The 15,211-nt window shown below is 50.2% G+C and overlaps 1 protein-coding gene and 1 pseudogene across 1 annotated transcript; one reads left to right on the top strand and one right to left on the bottom strand.

Annotated features, from left to right (window-relative positions):
• Positions 1–2,616: 2,616 nt before the first annotated feature.
• Positions 2,617–4,479, top strand: LOC123155482 (subtilisin-like protease). Its single transcript, XM_044573673.1, has 2 exons — positions 2,617–2,823; positions 3,178–4,479. The coding sequence occupies exons 1-2, from the start codon at positions 2,617–2,619 to the stop codon at positions 4,477–4,479; spliced, it is 1,509 nt and encodes a 502-aa protein (XP_044429608.1).
• Positions 4,480–9,636: 5,157 nt separating this feature from the next.
• On the bottom strand, positions 9,637–11,494 carry LOC123155385 (subtilisin-like protease 3; annotated as a pseudogene).
• Positions 11,495–15,211: the final 3,717 nt, after the last annotated feature.

The raw sequence follows: 15,211 nt of genomic DNA, 5'->3' as shown, positions 1-15,211 counted from the left end.
AACAAGAAACCAAAGGGTCACCTTGTATATAAACAAACCAAGGATCATCATATAAGGGAAATTTTATCAACCATCGATTCTAAAGTTGGAGATGAACCGCATAAAATTCCAGTCGTCAGACCGCGGCGTGCAGCCATACAAAAACATGCTTCCAACCAAACACATAGAGTGAGCAATTTAGGAATGAAACTATAGATTTTTTGGGGGAACAAACCTATGTCTTCTTTATTAGGCCCAAACACATAGATTTATTTTCTCCTGTGGATTAGTGAGGTAAGGAAATCTGAGAGCAGAAATTTGTTGATTATTAGGGAACACAAAAATTAGGCTGGATATTTCTATTTTTCTGAAAATTTTGAGCCTGATCCTTCTTTTTCTGTTTAACCAGTCAGTTGTTAGTTGTTAACCCATCATTTACTTTTAGTAAATAATAGATAGATATGTTTATCTGTTCTTTTATTACGTGATAGGTTTGCACAAGATACCTGGGTATTTTGTCGCAAAATGTCCAAACTTATCTATTTAAGGAACACATTTGTGCACAAAAAAAATTGTCCTCTAGATATGCAGGTGGTTTTTTTTTGCGAAAAGCTTTTGATCTATTCATTTTCAATCATAACAGTACAACAAATATCAAATCTAATAAAATTTATGTCCATATCCGTAAACCACCTAGCAACGACTGCCTATATTCAATGAAGCGGTCCGAAAGGCGCGCTACCATCATCGCCCCTCCCTCGCCAGAGCTAGGTAAAAGTTGTTGTAGTTGACAGTTGAAAAGTTGTCGTGTTAAGGTCTCGTAAGACCAGTGCACTAGTAGAACAACAACCATCACCGATGAAGAGGAGTAGATCGGAAGTATCCCACCTGAAGACACACGAATATAGACGAACAAAGATGGGATCTGAGCAAATCCAGCAAAAATAATCATAGGTCGAATCCTGCGAGATCTAGCGAAGACACACCTCCACAAACCCTCTGACGACGTTGAACGAAGCACCAAGACAAGGGCTATGTGAGGAGAACTTTTTTTTTCATATTCAGCCTTCAGGGAGCCGCTGCCGTCTTGACTTCTTGAGTTATACACAAACCCTAACAGAATTCCAAAAATAATAATCTAAATATGGAGTACTCCCGTCGACAAGGGTCGAGATCCACCACGGCTCCATGGCCCTAAGGCCATAAGAGACAAGGGCAAATCAGCGATGCCATTGATGGGAGGCAGAAAGCCTAGGCCCATGTTCCATTGGGAGGAGAGGTCTGTGTTCTCTGTTTCCACCCTAAGATATGCATGTGTTAAAAAGGTGTAAACCCAATTTTTCTGAATTGTATAAGTAATTACTATTTTTTATCATCAAAACTTTATTCCTCAAACAAGCCATATCGTTTACAATTCGAGGCAAAATAAAGTCAGGGGCATTAGAGTCCCAAGACTCAGATAAGCGAACTCTAATACAATGTTTTGCTAGACTATCAGCAACAAGATTTGCTTCCCTACAACAATGAATATAATCAACGCTTGAAAACTCCAACGCCAAGAGAGGAGCATTTGTAATGACCGGCTGTCCCGACCCAATATCCCTTCGGATTCGGAATTGCACCCAAGGTGCTCCTACTGTCCGATTCGATGACAACTTTAGTGTAGATGATGTTAGCCGCTGGATTCGAAATGCATAACCAATGTTTCAGCATAAAATGACGCGTCAATGTTGATTTAACATATCCTGCATTTGGTTTCTTTCACACATGCTCAGATTTCCGGATATGCTGGTTCGGTGTATAACCAATGTTTCAGCATAAAAAACAGTCTACATGATTATATACAAGGCATACATATATCTACTGTAATATCATTCGTCATGATAAAATGAAACTTTTCATGTGAAATTCGGAAATAATTTCTAGTTAATAGCTGCATGGCGGGGATTTGTAGCTTAACCACGGATGATATACCTCCAAAAAAATCACGGATAGTATCAATTCAATAACACCATTGCAACTTTTTTATTTACTTCCGTGTTTTAATGATGCTATATATGGCATATTTTCTTTGTTTTTTGAATCAAGAGCGACGTGGTTATTACCGCCGGCCGGACGACATTACCCCTACATGTTGCCTATATAAGCCAGCCCAATAATCCTACATCTACGTAAACAAGCCAGCCTGCCGCGCTCCTCTTGGCTCCACCTTCGCTCCGATCCTCGGCGTAGTCGACGAGCTGGTGCTCAATTTCAATGGCAATGGCGCCCGTAGCACTTGCACTCTGCTGGTGTACCGCCGTCCTCCTCTCCACTCCACCACCCGCGCATTCGTACACCGGCGACCCATCCACCGCTCCCGGTCCGAGCCCCGCAGCGGCAGAGCCGACGTCGTCCTCGGAGTACAAGACGTACATCATCCTGCTCAAGCCTCGAGCGGACGCCCAGGTCATGGACGACGAAGCGCGAGAGGGCTGGTACCGGTCCTTCCTCCCCGACGACGTGACCGCCCACGGCGAGCCGCGGCTCGTCAGCTCGTACAAGACCATCTTCCACGGATTCGCCGCCTTGCTGACGGAGGAGGAGCTGGACGCCGCGTCCAGGAAACCCGGCTTCGGGCGCTGGTTCCCGGACGAGATGATGTACCCCACGACGACCCGCACGCCGGAGTTCCTCGGCCTGAGTAAGGACGCCGGCTTGTGGCCCAAATCTAGCTACGGCAAAGGGATCATCATTGGGGTGATCGACTCCGGCATTGAGTCGCGCCATCCGTCGTTCGACGACGCCGGCATGTCGCCGCCGCCCGCCAGGTGGAAGGGCACGTGCAAGGGCATGGTCAGGCCCGTCCGGTGCAACAACAAGCTCATCGGCGTCAGGTCCTTCGTGGACTTCAACCCTGACGACGAGACCGGCCACGGCACGCACGTGGCGTCGATTGCGGCGGGCAACTTCGTCGCCAATGCCTCGTCATCACACGGACAGGCTGCCGGGACGGCCGCCGGGATCGCTCCCGGTGCACACTTGGCCATGTACAAGGCCTGCAGACCCACTGGGTGCCTCCGTTCGAACGTAGTTCACGCGATTGACACGGCGGTGGGCGACGGGGTCGATGTGATCAACATCTCCCTCGTCCGTGAGTCGGGAGTACTGCTCGACAAGGATGTTGTGGCCATTGGCGCATTCCGCGCTGTGGCCAAGGGCGTCGTCTTCGTGACTTCTGCTGGCAACGACGGCCCCGACTCGTCTACTGTCAACAACGACACGCCGTGGGAGATCACGGTGGGCGCTGGGTCGGTGGACCGGAAGCTCGCCGCCGGCCTTTTGCTGGAGTCAGGCGACCTGGTCGAAGGAGAGGCACTGGTACAGGCGCCCAACTCGACCGCTTACCGACCCCTCCACTACCCCGGCGAGGGGTGCAGGAAGGTGAGCGTTGAGCGCACGAGGGGGCACATCGTGATATGCGATGATGCCAGGGTTAAGGTTGACGTTCAGGCCCGCATCATCAAAAATCTCTACAACAATGGCGCGGCTCATGTCGTGCTGATCGGTCAGGAGAAAGCCGGTTTCACCTTGGGCTTCAGGGAGTACGGTTCCTCCGTCGTGCAGGAGCCCGCCGCCGTCGGCCACAAGCTCAAGGACTACAGCCAGTACCCGGATTCCGCGGCGCAGGTGTTCTTCAAGGGCACGCAGCTCGGCATCCGCCAGTCGCCCACGGTCGCCTACTTCTCCAGCCGAGGCCCGAGCCGCGGCAACCCGCGCATCGTGAAGCCCGACATCCTGGCGCCGGGTCTCAACATCCTCGCCGCTGCCACAGAGAGTCCAGACCGGGGGCCTTTCAGATTCATGTCCGGGACGTCGATGGCGGTGCCGCACATCAGCGGCGTGGTCGCCCTTCTCAAGGGCGTGCACCCGGACTGGTCGCCGATGGCCATCAGGTCCGCCATAATGACCACGGCCGATGAGTTGGACAACGACGGCAAGCCGATCATGAACGAGAAGCATGAGCCGGCGAGCGCATTTGCTGTAGGCGCGGGGCACGTCAACCCCACGCGGGCTGTCGACCCGGGGCTAGTCTATGACTTGGAGGTCAGAGACTACGCCGGGTACGTTTGCCATCATTTTGCCAGGGCCAGGCTCGATGACGACGACGACGACGACTACGCCGTGCAAGACATCCTCCAGGACCTGAACTTGAATTGCAGGAACGTGCCCCGTCTGTCGGATGTCGACCTCAACTACCCGAGCATCGTGGTGCCGGCGAACAAGAAGGTGCAGCGGACGCTGACGAATGTGGGGCCGGCGGAGCAGTACACGGGCAGGTTGTCCATGGCCCATGGCGTGGGGGTGGATTTCTCGCCCAAGTGGTTGTCCTTCTCGCGGCCCGGGGAGAAGCTCACCTTCCAAGTAAGCCATCATGGGTCCGAGGTCGCAGAAGGATTCTTGATCTGGGAGTCGAATACGCACACGGTCCAAAGCCCACTCGTCGTCTTGCGTTCGTGAGCGGAAGTTAGACATATCGGAACACAAGAGATGTGCTACTCCACTGTACTACTCCTACTACTAGCTTTGCATTGCTTACACGATCAGAATAAAAGAATATGTTATTTACTTATTTTAGAGAAGGTGTTTTGGTGGCTGAAATTTTGAAAAATTCAAAATTTATACATCTCAGTTTCAAAAGGTTCTGAAAAATATGCACGTATACAATGATGTAATGTACTCCTATATGTGTCTAGAATTATGTAATAAAATACCTTCCAATTGCAAACTGCACAAAAATGTCAAAATCGTAGACTTTGGGAATGAACAGTTCAAGTGCTGAAAAGTTATAGATTTATTTTTTCTTCTATGTACGTACATTATATCTCTGGGCATATGTGTATTTAGAAAAATGAAATGTAAAATCATGAATTATGATTTTTTCCAAAATTCGGCCTCCATTTAGCATTTTCGCTTACATCGCCCATCTACGCAGCATGTCCGTACTGTCATTAACTACGTGAGATTTCTGATGGGTCTAGGAGTTTGCAAAGATCAGGAAATGTTTTTTTAAGGAAAGATCAGGAAATGTGAATCCATTTCCAGTATATATTCGAACCATGCACGGTTTTCTTGCGATAAGAATTTGTATTACTCAAACTGTTCTAAATCACGCAGTCCCGAGTGGAGCCAAACAACTGTTTGGCCCTCAATATGTCTAAACTTAGCCATGTAATCACTACAATTGTTCTTGCTTCTGCTTATATGAGTATTTCTTTCAGCTTTTTTAAGATGTAAAATCTCATTGATTAAGGAAGCTAAAGATGAGAACTGCACATCCATGGGTAAAGGTTAGTCGAATGACAAGCGGAAAGTTAGGTGGTATAGGATGATATTAGTGAAAACTGCACATCCATGGGTAAGGGTTAGTTGAATGACAAGTGGGAAGTTAAGGATAATCATAACTGATACACAATACTCCCTGCGCTGGCAATCATCTTAGGGAACACAATGTCCGAGTTCTGGCCATTGCAGAAATTCCTGAAATTCAGAACACCGGAGTGGAATGGCTATTGCATGCTATAAATGGCCTTCCGGAAAGAGAAAGAGCCATGTTGCTCATGGTTGTATATATTGAGATGCTGATGGGGCATATTTGTTGTGAGATGGTCCATGATAAAATCCCATCAACCGTCAAAGTCTCATGTACTCCATCCGTTTCTTGATATAAGACGTTTTGACAGTTTAAATTGAACTGCCAAAAGTCATATATTTAGGAACGGAAGGAGTAGGTTCCTGTGCAGCTATCCTTATTCACTCCATTATGCTTCACAGAACCTAGACATGGATATTGTTAGAGGCAAAGGCACTATAATGCATCTTCCTATCATGCCAAGGCGACGAGATCGGCCTATGCCTTGCTCTGTTGAAAATCTTCCCTGGGTAGCTCTACTCATAGCTAGGGTGGGCAAAACTAAACATAGACGGATCCTTTGATACATCTTCTGGGAGTGCTGGGGCTGGCATGTTGCTTCACAATCATGATGGTGAAATCTTGTTTAGCTCCGGAAGATTTATACACGTTTACTCCTCGATCGGCCCTTGAAGCAGAAGCAACAACCTGCATGAAAGGCATGGCATCTTCCCTACAATGGTGTAGCAGCAGCACCCCGGCCCGATGATTGTTGAATCAGACTGTGTTGAGTTGGTGAAAATGTTAAGCAACGAGGAAAGGAAATGATTAGCTTTAGCTTCCTTAAACAGTGAGATTTTACATGTCAAAGCTGAAAGAGTCTCGCCCCCGACATTTGGTCGGGCGCGCACGTAGTCTCGGCTGAAGCCAATGCGGCTTTGGTTGCCCCCTTCAGCGAGGAGGAGGTCCTCGCTGCCATTAAGGGGATGAACCCCTCCTCGGCCCCGGGACCTGACGGTCTTCCAGTGGCTTTCTTCAAGACGTTCTGGCCGTCCATCAAGCTGGAGGTCATGGCTCTCTTTGAGGAATTCTACTCGGGCTCCATGGACCTGGGTCGCCTTAATTATGGGGTGGTGACCCTCATCCCCAAGGTCCCGGGCGCCTCCGATATTCGTCAGTTCCGCCCCATCACAGTGATTAATGTGATTTTTCGGATCCTGGCTAAGGGGTACGCCAATAGGGTGACCCTCCTTGCGGACACTATCACCCACCCGAACCAATCCGCCTTCATTCAAGGCCGATTTATCCTGGATGGGGTGTTGGTGTTCCACGAAGTGCTCCACGAGGTCCGCCTGAAGCGCCATAGGGCGGTCTTTCTCAAGTTGGACTTCCACAAAGCCTACGACACGGTGCACTGGCCGTTCCTGAGGGAAGTCCTTCGCAAGGGCTTCGATGACCGTTGGGTGACCCGAGTCATGCAGCTCGTCTCTTGTGGTCGGACTGCGGTGAACATCAACGGCGACATTGGGCCCTTCTTCCCTACCCTCTGCGGGGTCCGGCAGGGAGATCCCTTCTCGCCGTTCTTGTTCAACATGGTTGTGGATGCCTTGGCCGCCATCTTGGATAAGGCCAAGGCTGCTGGGCATATTAGAGGCCTTGTCCCGCACCTTGTTGGAGGGGGAGGGGTCTCCCTTCTACAATACGCGGATGACACCATTATTATGGTCGAGGGGTCTGCCTTAGAGATCTCCAACCTGAAGTTCCTTCTTCTGTGCTTCCAACAAATGTCGGGCCTCACCATCAACTTTGATAAGAGCGAAGTGATGGTGCTCGGTTACCCCTCTGAGGACGCACAGTCCATTGCCGACCGGCTTAACTGTCGGCTGGGTTCTTTCCCCACGACCTATCTGGGGATCCCCATTAGTGACTCGCGCCTCACCGTGGCGGACCTCCGCCCCACGGTGACCTGTATGCAACATCGCGTAGAGCCCTGGAAAGGGCGTTGGCTATCGAAGGCGGCGCGCGTGATCCTTATCAACTCATCGCTAGCCAGCCTCCTGTGGTTCCTTATGAGCTTCTATAGCCTTCATGAAATGCTCCATCAGGAGGTCGCCAAATACCAGTCCATATTCTTCTGGGCTGGGGAGGAGGGCAAGCAGAAATACCACATGGTCAGCTGGCCAGACATCTGCAACCCAAAGACCAGGGCGGTCTTGGGATTCTGTCCTCTCGGCGCATGAACATCGCCCTCTTGACCCGCTGGCTCTGGCGCATCGCCAATGGGGACGGTGGCCTCTGGCTTACTATCATCCAGAACAAGTACCTGCGTGGACAGCCACTGGCGTTCTGCCAACGCTCGGGCGGTTCCCAGTTTTGGCAGGCCGTCGTCCGGCTGCTTCCGGTCTTACGTATAGGCACTTCCATCTCTGTGGGCTCTGGAGCTTCGACCTTGTTCTGGCTAGACAGGTGGCTCGGAGGCTCCCCTCTAGCCGCCCGGTTCCCCATCCTCTTCGACATTGTAGTTGACCCTCGGGTCTCAGTCGAGGCGGCCCTTATTGACTTAGGGTGCCTCGCGTTCCGCCGCCCTTTTGGCCCCGCTGAGGTGGCTGCCTGGGATGTCCTCCTCCAGGACATCGCCCTGCTACCTATGGACGTGGCAGATTCTCCGGACTCCATCTCCTGGCGCCTAGACCCCTCCGGCCGCTTCTCCACCGAATCCCTCTACGCGGCCATTGCCCCTTCGTCAGCCCCGGAGCCCTTTGGTCTTATCTGGGACATCCGCCTCCCACTTAAGATTCGGATCTTTCTTTGGCAATGGATCCGCGGCCGCCTCCCGACCGGCATTGAGGTTCTTAAGCGCCATGGTCCTGGCGATGGAATGTGCCCCCTGTGTGGCACGGTAGAGGACGCTAATCACATCTTCTTCCTGTGCTACACGGCACAGTTCCTTTGGTCTTGTTTCCGCGAAACGGTTGGGGGACAGTGGTGCAACACCAACTTCCCTGACCTGCTTGCGGAAATTCAAGCCTCCCCCCCCCCCCCCCTCGCTACAGACATATTAGATGGTTGTGCGTCGGGGTTCTAGCCTGGACCCTGTGGACGGTTCGCAATAAGCTTGTCATTCAGAAGGTGCCCCTTCGGCGTGCGACTGACTCCATCTTTAAAATGTGTGGTTACTTGCAGCTCTGGCGGCCGCTTAGCCGCCCGCAGGACCGGGACGCCATCGACAGACTCCTCACCGACCTCCGTTCGTTGGCCTTTCGCCTGGCGCCTCCGCTCCCGCCGCCACCACCGGAGCCCGACTAGAGGATGTTTCCCTCCTGGCGCTTGTGCCTTTTTGTGTGTGTGTGTGTTGGGCTTGTTGAGCTGTGCCCTCAGCAGTAACCCTTGTTGCTTGCTTGTGCTTGGACTTTGTGTGCGTGTGGGCTTTGTGTTTGTGTGAACCTTGTTGGATGTTGGCTTTGGCATTTGCTTTATTTATAAAGCGGGGCGCGAGCCTTTTTCGGTAAAGAGATACTCATATAAGCAGAAGCCAGAAATTTTTTTTTTTGAAATCCAGAACAATTGTAGTGATTACATGGCTAAGTTTGGACGTATTGAGCGCCGAACTGTTGTGTGGCTCCCTCCGGACTTCGTGAATTAGAACAGCTGTCTCGTGCAGATGGTAACATAACTACTTGAGTAATACAAATTTCTTATCGCAAAAAAAAAAACCGTGCATGGTTCGAACATATACTCCTAGACCCATCTGAAATCTCACCTAATTAGGACAGTACGGACATGCTGCATAGATAGGCAATGCAAGCGGAAATGCTAAATAGAGGCTGAATTTTTAAAAATTCATAATTTTGCATTTCATTTTTTAAAACACACATATGCCCAGAAATATAATGTGCATACATTAAAATGAGAGCTAGACATGAAAAAACAAATTACGACTTTGCAGCACTTGAAATGTTCATTCTCCCAAAGTCCATAATTTTGATATTTTTGTGCAGCTTGCAATTGGAAGGTATTTTATCACAAATTTTACACACATATACATTACATCATTGCATACGTGTGTATTTTTCAGAACTTTTTGAAACTGAGAAGTTTAAATTTTTCAAAATTCCAGCCACCGATATGCCTTCTCTTAAATAAAAATAATGGATTCTTTTATTCTGATTGTGTAAGCAATGCAAAGCTAAGTAGTTGTAGTAGTAGTAGTAGTAGTAGTAGAGTGGAGTAGCACATCTCTTATATTAGATCTGTCTAACTTCCGCTCACGAACGCACGACAAGGAGTGGGCTTTGGACCGTGTGCGTATCCGACTCCCAGATCAAGAATCCTTCTGCAAGCTCCGGTCCATGATGGCTTACTTGGAAGGTGAGCTTCTCCCCGGGCCACGAGAAGGACAGTGACTCGGGCGAGAAATCCAAGCCAACGTCATGGGTCACGATCTTGCGTGTGTGCAACCTGGGTGTGTACTCCCCCGCCGGCCCCACGTTCGTAATCGTCCGCCGCACAGTGGTGTTGGCCGGCACCACGATGCTCGGGTAGTTGAGGTTGACGTCCGACAAACGGGGCACGTTCCTGCAATTCAAGTTTAGGTCCTGGAGGATGTCTTGCACGACGTAGTCCTTGTCATCGTCGTCGAGCTTGGCGAAAAGATGGCAAATGTACCCGGCGTAGTCTCTGACCTCCAGGTCATAGACCAACCCCGGGTTGACGTGCCCCGCGCCTACAGCGAAGGCGCTCGCCGGCTCGTGCTTCTCGTTCATGATCCGGCTGCCCTCGTTGTCCACGTCATCCGCCGTGGTGATCATGGCTGACCTGATGGCCGCCGGCGACCAGTCCGGGTGCACGCTCTTGAGAAGGGCGACGACGCCGCTGATGTGTGGCGCTGCCATCGATGTCCCGGACTTGAATCTGAAAGGCCCCTGGTCTGGGCTCGCCGTGGCGGCGGCGAGGATGTTGAGCCCAGGCGCCAGGATGTCGGGCTTCAAGATGCGTGGGTTGCCGCGGCTCGGGCCTCGGTCGTAGGAAGAAGGCGACCGTGGGCGACGGGCCGACCCCGAGCTGCGTGCCCTTGAATAACACCTGCGCCGCGGACTCCAGGTGCTGGCTGTAGTCCTTGAGCTTGCGGCCGACAACGGCGGGCTCCTGCACCACGGAGGAGCCGTACTCCCTGAAGCCCAAGGAGAAACCGGCTTTCTCCTCACCGATGAGCAGGACGTCAGCGGCGCCATTGTCGTAGAGATTTTTGATGATGCGGGCCTGGGCGTCAACGTTAACCCCGGCATCATCGCAGATCACAATATGGCCCCTCGTGCGGTCAGCGCTCACCTTCTTGCACAGGTTACCCTCGCCGGGGTAGTGGAGGGGTTGGTAGGCGATCGAGTTGGGCCCCTGCACCAGCGCCTCTCCTTCCACCAGCACGTCGCCCAGCTGCAGCACAAGGTCGGCGGCAAGCCTCCGGTCCACCGAACCGGCGGCCACCGTGATCTCCCATGGCGCGTCGTTCTTGACGGTGGATGGGTCGGGGCCGTCGTTGCCAGCAGACGTCACGAAGACTACGCCCTTGGCCACCGCGCGGAATGCGCCAATGGCCACAACGTCTCTGTGCAGCGGTAGTCCTGGTTTACGGCCGAGGGAGATGTTGATCACGTCGACCCCATCGCTCACCGCCGTGTCAATGGCACGAATTACGTTCGAACGGAGGCACCCACTAGGTCTGCAGGCCTTGTACACGGCCACGTGTGCGCCGGGGCCGATGCCGGCGGCCGTCCCGGCAGCCTGGCCGTGGGACGACGAGGCGTTGGCGACGAAGTTGCCAGCCGCAATCGACGCCACGTGCGTGACGTGGCCGGTCTCATCGGCAGGGTTGTAGTCCACGAAGGACCTGACGCCAATGAGCTTGTTGTTGCACCGGACGGGCCTGACCATGCCTTTGCACGTGCCCTTCCACCTGGCGGGCGGCGGCGACATGCCGACGTCGTCGAACGAGGGATGGCTCGACTCGATGCCGGAGTCGATCACCCCGATGATGATCCCTTTGCCGTAGCTAGATTTCGGCCACAAGCCGGCGTCCTTGCTCAGGCCGAGGAACTCCGGCGTGCGGGTCGTCGTGGGGTACATCATCTCGTCCGGGAACCAGCGCCCGAAGCCGGGTTTCCTGAACGGGTCCTCCAGCTCCTCCTCCGTCAGCAAGGCGGCGAATCCGTGAAAGATGGTGTTGTACGAGTGGACGAGCCGCGGCTCGCCGTGGGCGGTCACGTCATCGGGAGGAAGGACCGGTACCAGCCCTGGCGAGCTTCGTCGTCACGTCTTGTACTCGGAGGACGGCGTCGGCTCTGCCGCTGCCGTGCTGGGAGGGGAGGATGGGTGGCCGGTGTAGGATTGGGCGGGTGGTGGAGTGGAGAGGAGGACGGTGGTACACAAGCAGAGTGCAAGTGCTACAGGCGCCATTGCCATTGCCATTGAGCACGACCACGTCGACCACGGCGAGGTAGCGCGGCAGGCTTTGCTTATATAGGCAACATGCATGGGTAATGCCGTTCGGCCGGGGCTAACCTCGTCGCTCTTGATTCACCAAAAACAAAGAAAATATGCCATATATAGCATCATTAAAACACGGAAGTAAATAAAAAAGTTGCAATGGTATTATTAAATTGATACTATCCGTGATTTTTTGGGGGTATATCATCCGTGGTTAAGCTACAAATCCCCGCCATGCATGGAATTATTTGGTTTGTTAGCACTTTGACACATGCAGCTATTAACTAGAATTATTTCCGAATTTCACATGAAAAGTTTCCTTTTATCATGACGAATGATATTACAGTAGATACATAATTATGCAGAGTGTTTTTTGCACAATACACCGAACCAGCTTATCCGAAAATCCGAGCATGTGTGGAAGAAACCGAATGGAGGACATGTTAAAATCAACGTTGACGTGTCATTTTATACTGAAACATTGGTTATGCATTTCGAATCCAGCGGCTAACATCAGCTACACTAAAGTTGTCATCAAGTCAGACAGTAGGAACGCCCTGGATGTAATTTCGAATCCGAAGGGATATATGGGTCCGGACACGCCGATCATTAAAGATGCTCCTCTCCTGGCGCTGGAGTTTTCAAGCGTTGATTATGTTCATTGTTGTAGGGAAGCAAATCTTGTTGCTGATAGTCTAGCAAAACACTGTATTAGAGTTAGCTTATCTGAGTCTTGGGACTCTAATGCCCCTGACTTTATTTTGCCTCGAATTGTAAACAATATGGCCATTGTTTGAGGATTAAAGTTTTGATGATAAAAAATATTAATTACTTACAATTCAGAAAAAATGGGTTTACACATTTTTAACACATGCATATCTTAGGATGGTAACAGAGAACGCGTGCCTCTCCTCCCAAGGGAACATGGCGCTAGTGTTTCTGCTTCCCATCGACGGTGTCACCGATTTGCCCTCCTCTCTTATGGCCTTAGGGTCATGGGGCATGATGGATCTCGACCCTTGCCAACGAGAGGACTCCATTTTTAGAAGAAAAAAATGAGTTTTGTTAGGGTTTGTGTCCTACTCAAGAAGGTAAGACGGCAACGGCTCCCCGAAGGCTGAAGATAGAAAAAAAAAAGTTCTCCTCACATAGCCCTTGTCCTGGTGCTTCGTTCAACATCGTGAGAGGATTTGTGGAGTTATGTCTCTGCTAGATCTCGCAGCTATATGGTTATCTTTACTGGATTTGCTCAGATCCAGTCTTTGTTCATCTATATTCGTGTGTCTTGAGGTGGGATACTTCCGATCTACTCCTCTCTTTATCGGCGGTGGTTGCTGTTCTAGTGCACTGGTTCTATGAGGCCTTAGTACGACGATTTTACAACTGTCAACTACAACAACTTTTACCTGGCTCTGGCGAGGGAGGGCGATGACGGCAGCGCGCCTTCGAACCGCTTCAGTGCTTATTGTCGTTGCTAGGTAGTCTACAGATATGGACATAAATTTTTATTCTATTTGATATTTGTTGTACTGCTATGATTGAAAATGAATCATCAAAAGCTTTCCGCAAAATAAAAACACCTGCATATCTTGAGGACTTTTTATTGCACAAATATGAAAAATATATTTTTATAAAGCCCAGATTTTGCTGTGACTAATAAAGCCCATTTTCTTATTTTTGTGGACATGGCAAATGTAGTATAAATCTAGGCTTTTCTTTTACTGGTCTTTATTTTTACAGGGAAAATGCCTCTAGGGGCCGATGGGTAGAGTGTTTGGGCTGTGGTGTTTCCCTATCGAACAAAATCATACGGTGGGATGATCGCTGGTACCGAACGACTCGTTCGGTGGGTCGATCGCTCGTACCGCGCGTGTGGCGATGCTCTCCCCACCCAAACGTGTGGAGGATATCAGGGTCCAAATTTTAACCCAAGCTTTGTTATCCTATTCATGACCACTGGTAAATATATCAACCCCAACTCCTATATAAGTTTTTTCAAACTAAAAATTGGAATAGAAACCAACCAAACTAAATGTGGATGAAAACCTCATAAAAATCTTGGAAATAATGTTTTGGATAATTTTTCAAATGTCTAGGCCGAGGATAAGTTAGTAGACACCCTTTTGTGTCGATGAATAATTCTCCGTCGATCTTACGAGCTATATGTAGTCGTGAACTACTGTACAGAGAAGGGTGATATCTGATGGGATCTTCTCGGCGATGAAGATGACACAATGATTTTACCTAGGTTCAAGCCTCCGGATTGGTAACAGCCTCGTCCCCAGTCGTAATCGAGAGCACTGGTGATATTCAGGGGAGTGGAGGGGCAGGGCCGGGAATGCGGGAGCATGTTCACAGACAAGGCCGAGATCCATTCGTCACCCACTCCTCCACACACTCCTCCACAGCCGCCACCACATTATCCTTCATCTCGATAACTATTGACTATTAGGTTAACCCTGGGTGCTCCAAGATTCCACCATAATTCGCGAGATTCTAAGAATAGTTTTTAACTTCAGCTTAAAGACCATTCTACAATGTCTCTTATGTTCATGGCGATTGCGACACATGAGTAGTGCTCTGGAGCTAAAGGTGGATGCATAATCTTGCAACTCCCCCATAATTCGCGAGATTGTAAGAATAGTTTTCAGCTTAAAGATCATTATGTAATTTCTCGTATGTTCATGGCAATTGCGGCACGTGAGTGGTTTTTTTAGGGAACTAAAATCTTTATTGATCAACTAGTTTCGGAGGAATAATTACAGAGTCATAAGGCTTAAGTAACCAGCGTATGTCTACCAGTATCTAAGTACAAAGAATATTTCGCTAAACTATCAGCTTCATGATTCCTTGATCTACTTTCATGAATGAAATTGCACTCCTCGAAATCTTGTGCACAAATTCTGAGCTCCCTTACAATAGTTTGACGTGCACCTCCAGTGTTTGCCTTTACATTATTTGAAGACAGTCCAATGAGACCAGAATCCTTTTAAGCATTAAATCATCAGCGGTGGCCAAAACTTCCCGCACTGCTAAGGCCTCGAAAATCGTCGGGTCTGAAATTCTTGCCCAGGAGATCGAAGAAGACCCTAAATATTTTCCATATTCATTCCGACAAACAACCGCAACTGCTCCTCGATCTCCATATGTACAGAAGTAGCTCCATCCACGTTACATTTAGCGATTCCGGAGGTGGACGAATCCAGGGTTGACTCGCCGGCTTGGGAGGCCGGGTAGCTGATAATGTTGGAGCAAGAGCCTCAACCTCTGCGATGAAGCACTTGATGAACATATGTGTTGACATGGGTGGCTGGAACACATGTTCGTAGATTGATTTCCGACGCGCATGCCATATCGCCC

Source organism: Triticum aestivum, chromosome 1A (genome assembly GCF_018294505.1).
Source record: "Triticum aestivum cultivar Chinese Spring chromosome 1A, IWGSC CS RefSeq v2.1, whole genome shotgun sequence".
NCBI lineage: Eukaryota > Viridiplantae > Streptophyta > Magnoliopsida > Poales > Poaceae > Triticum > Triticum aestivum.
Note: the sequence above shows the minus strand (reverse complement) of the source record. Positions and strands in the feature narration are given on the sequence as shown.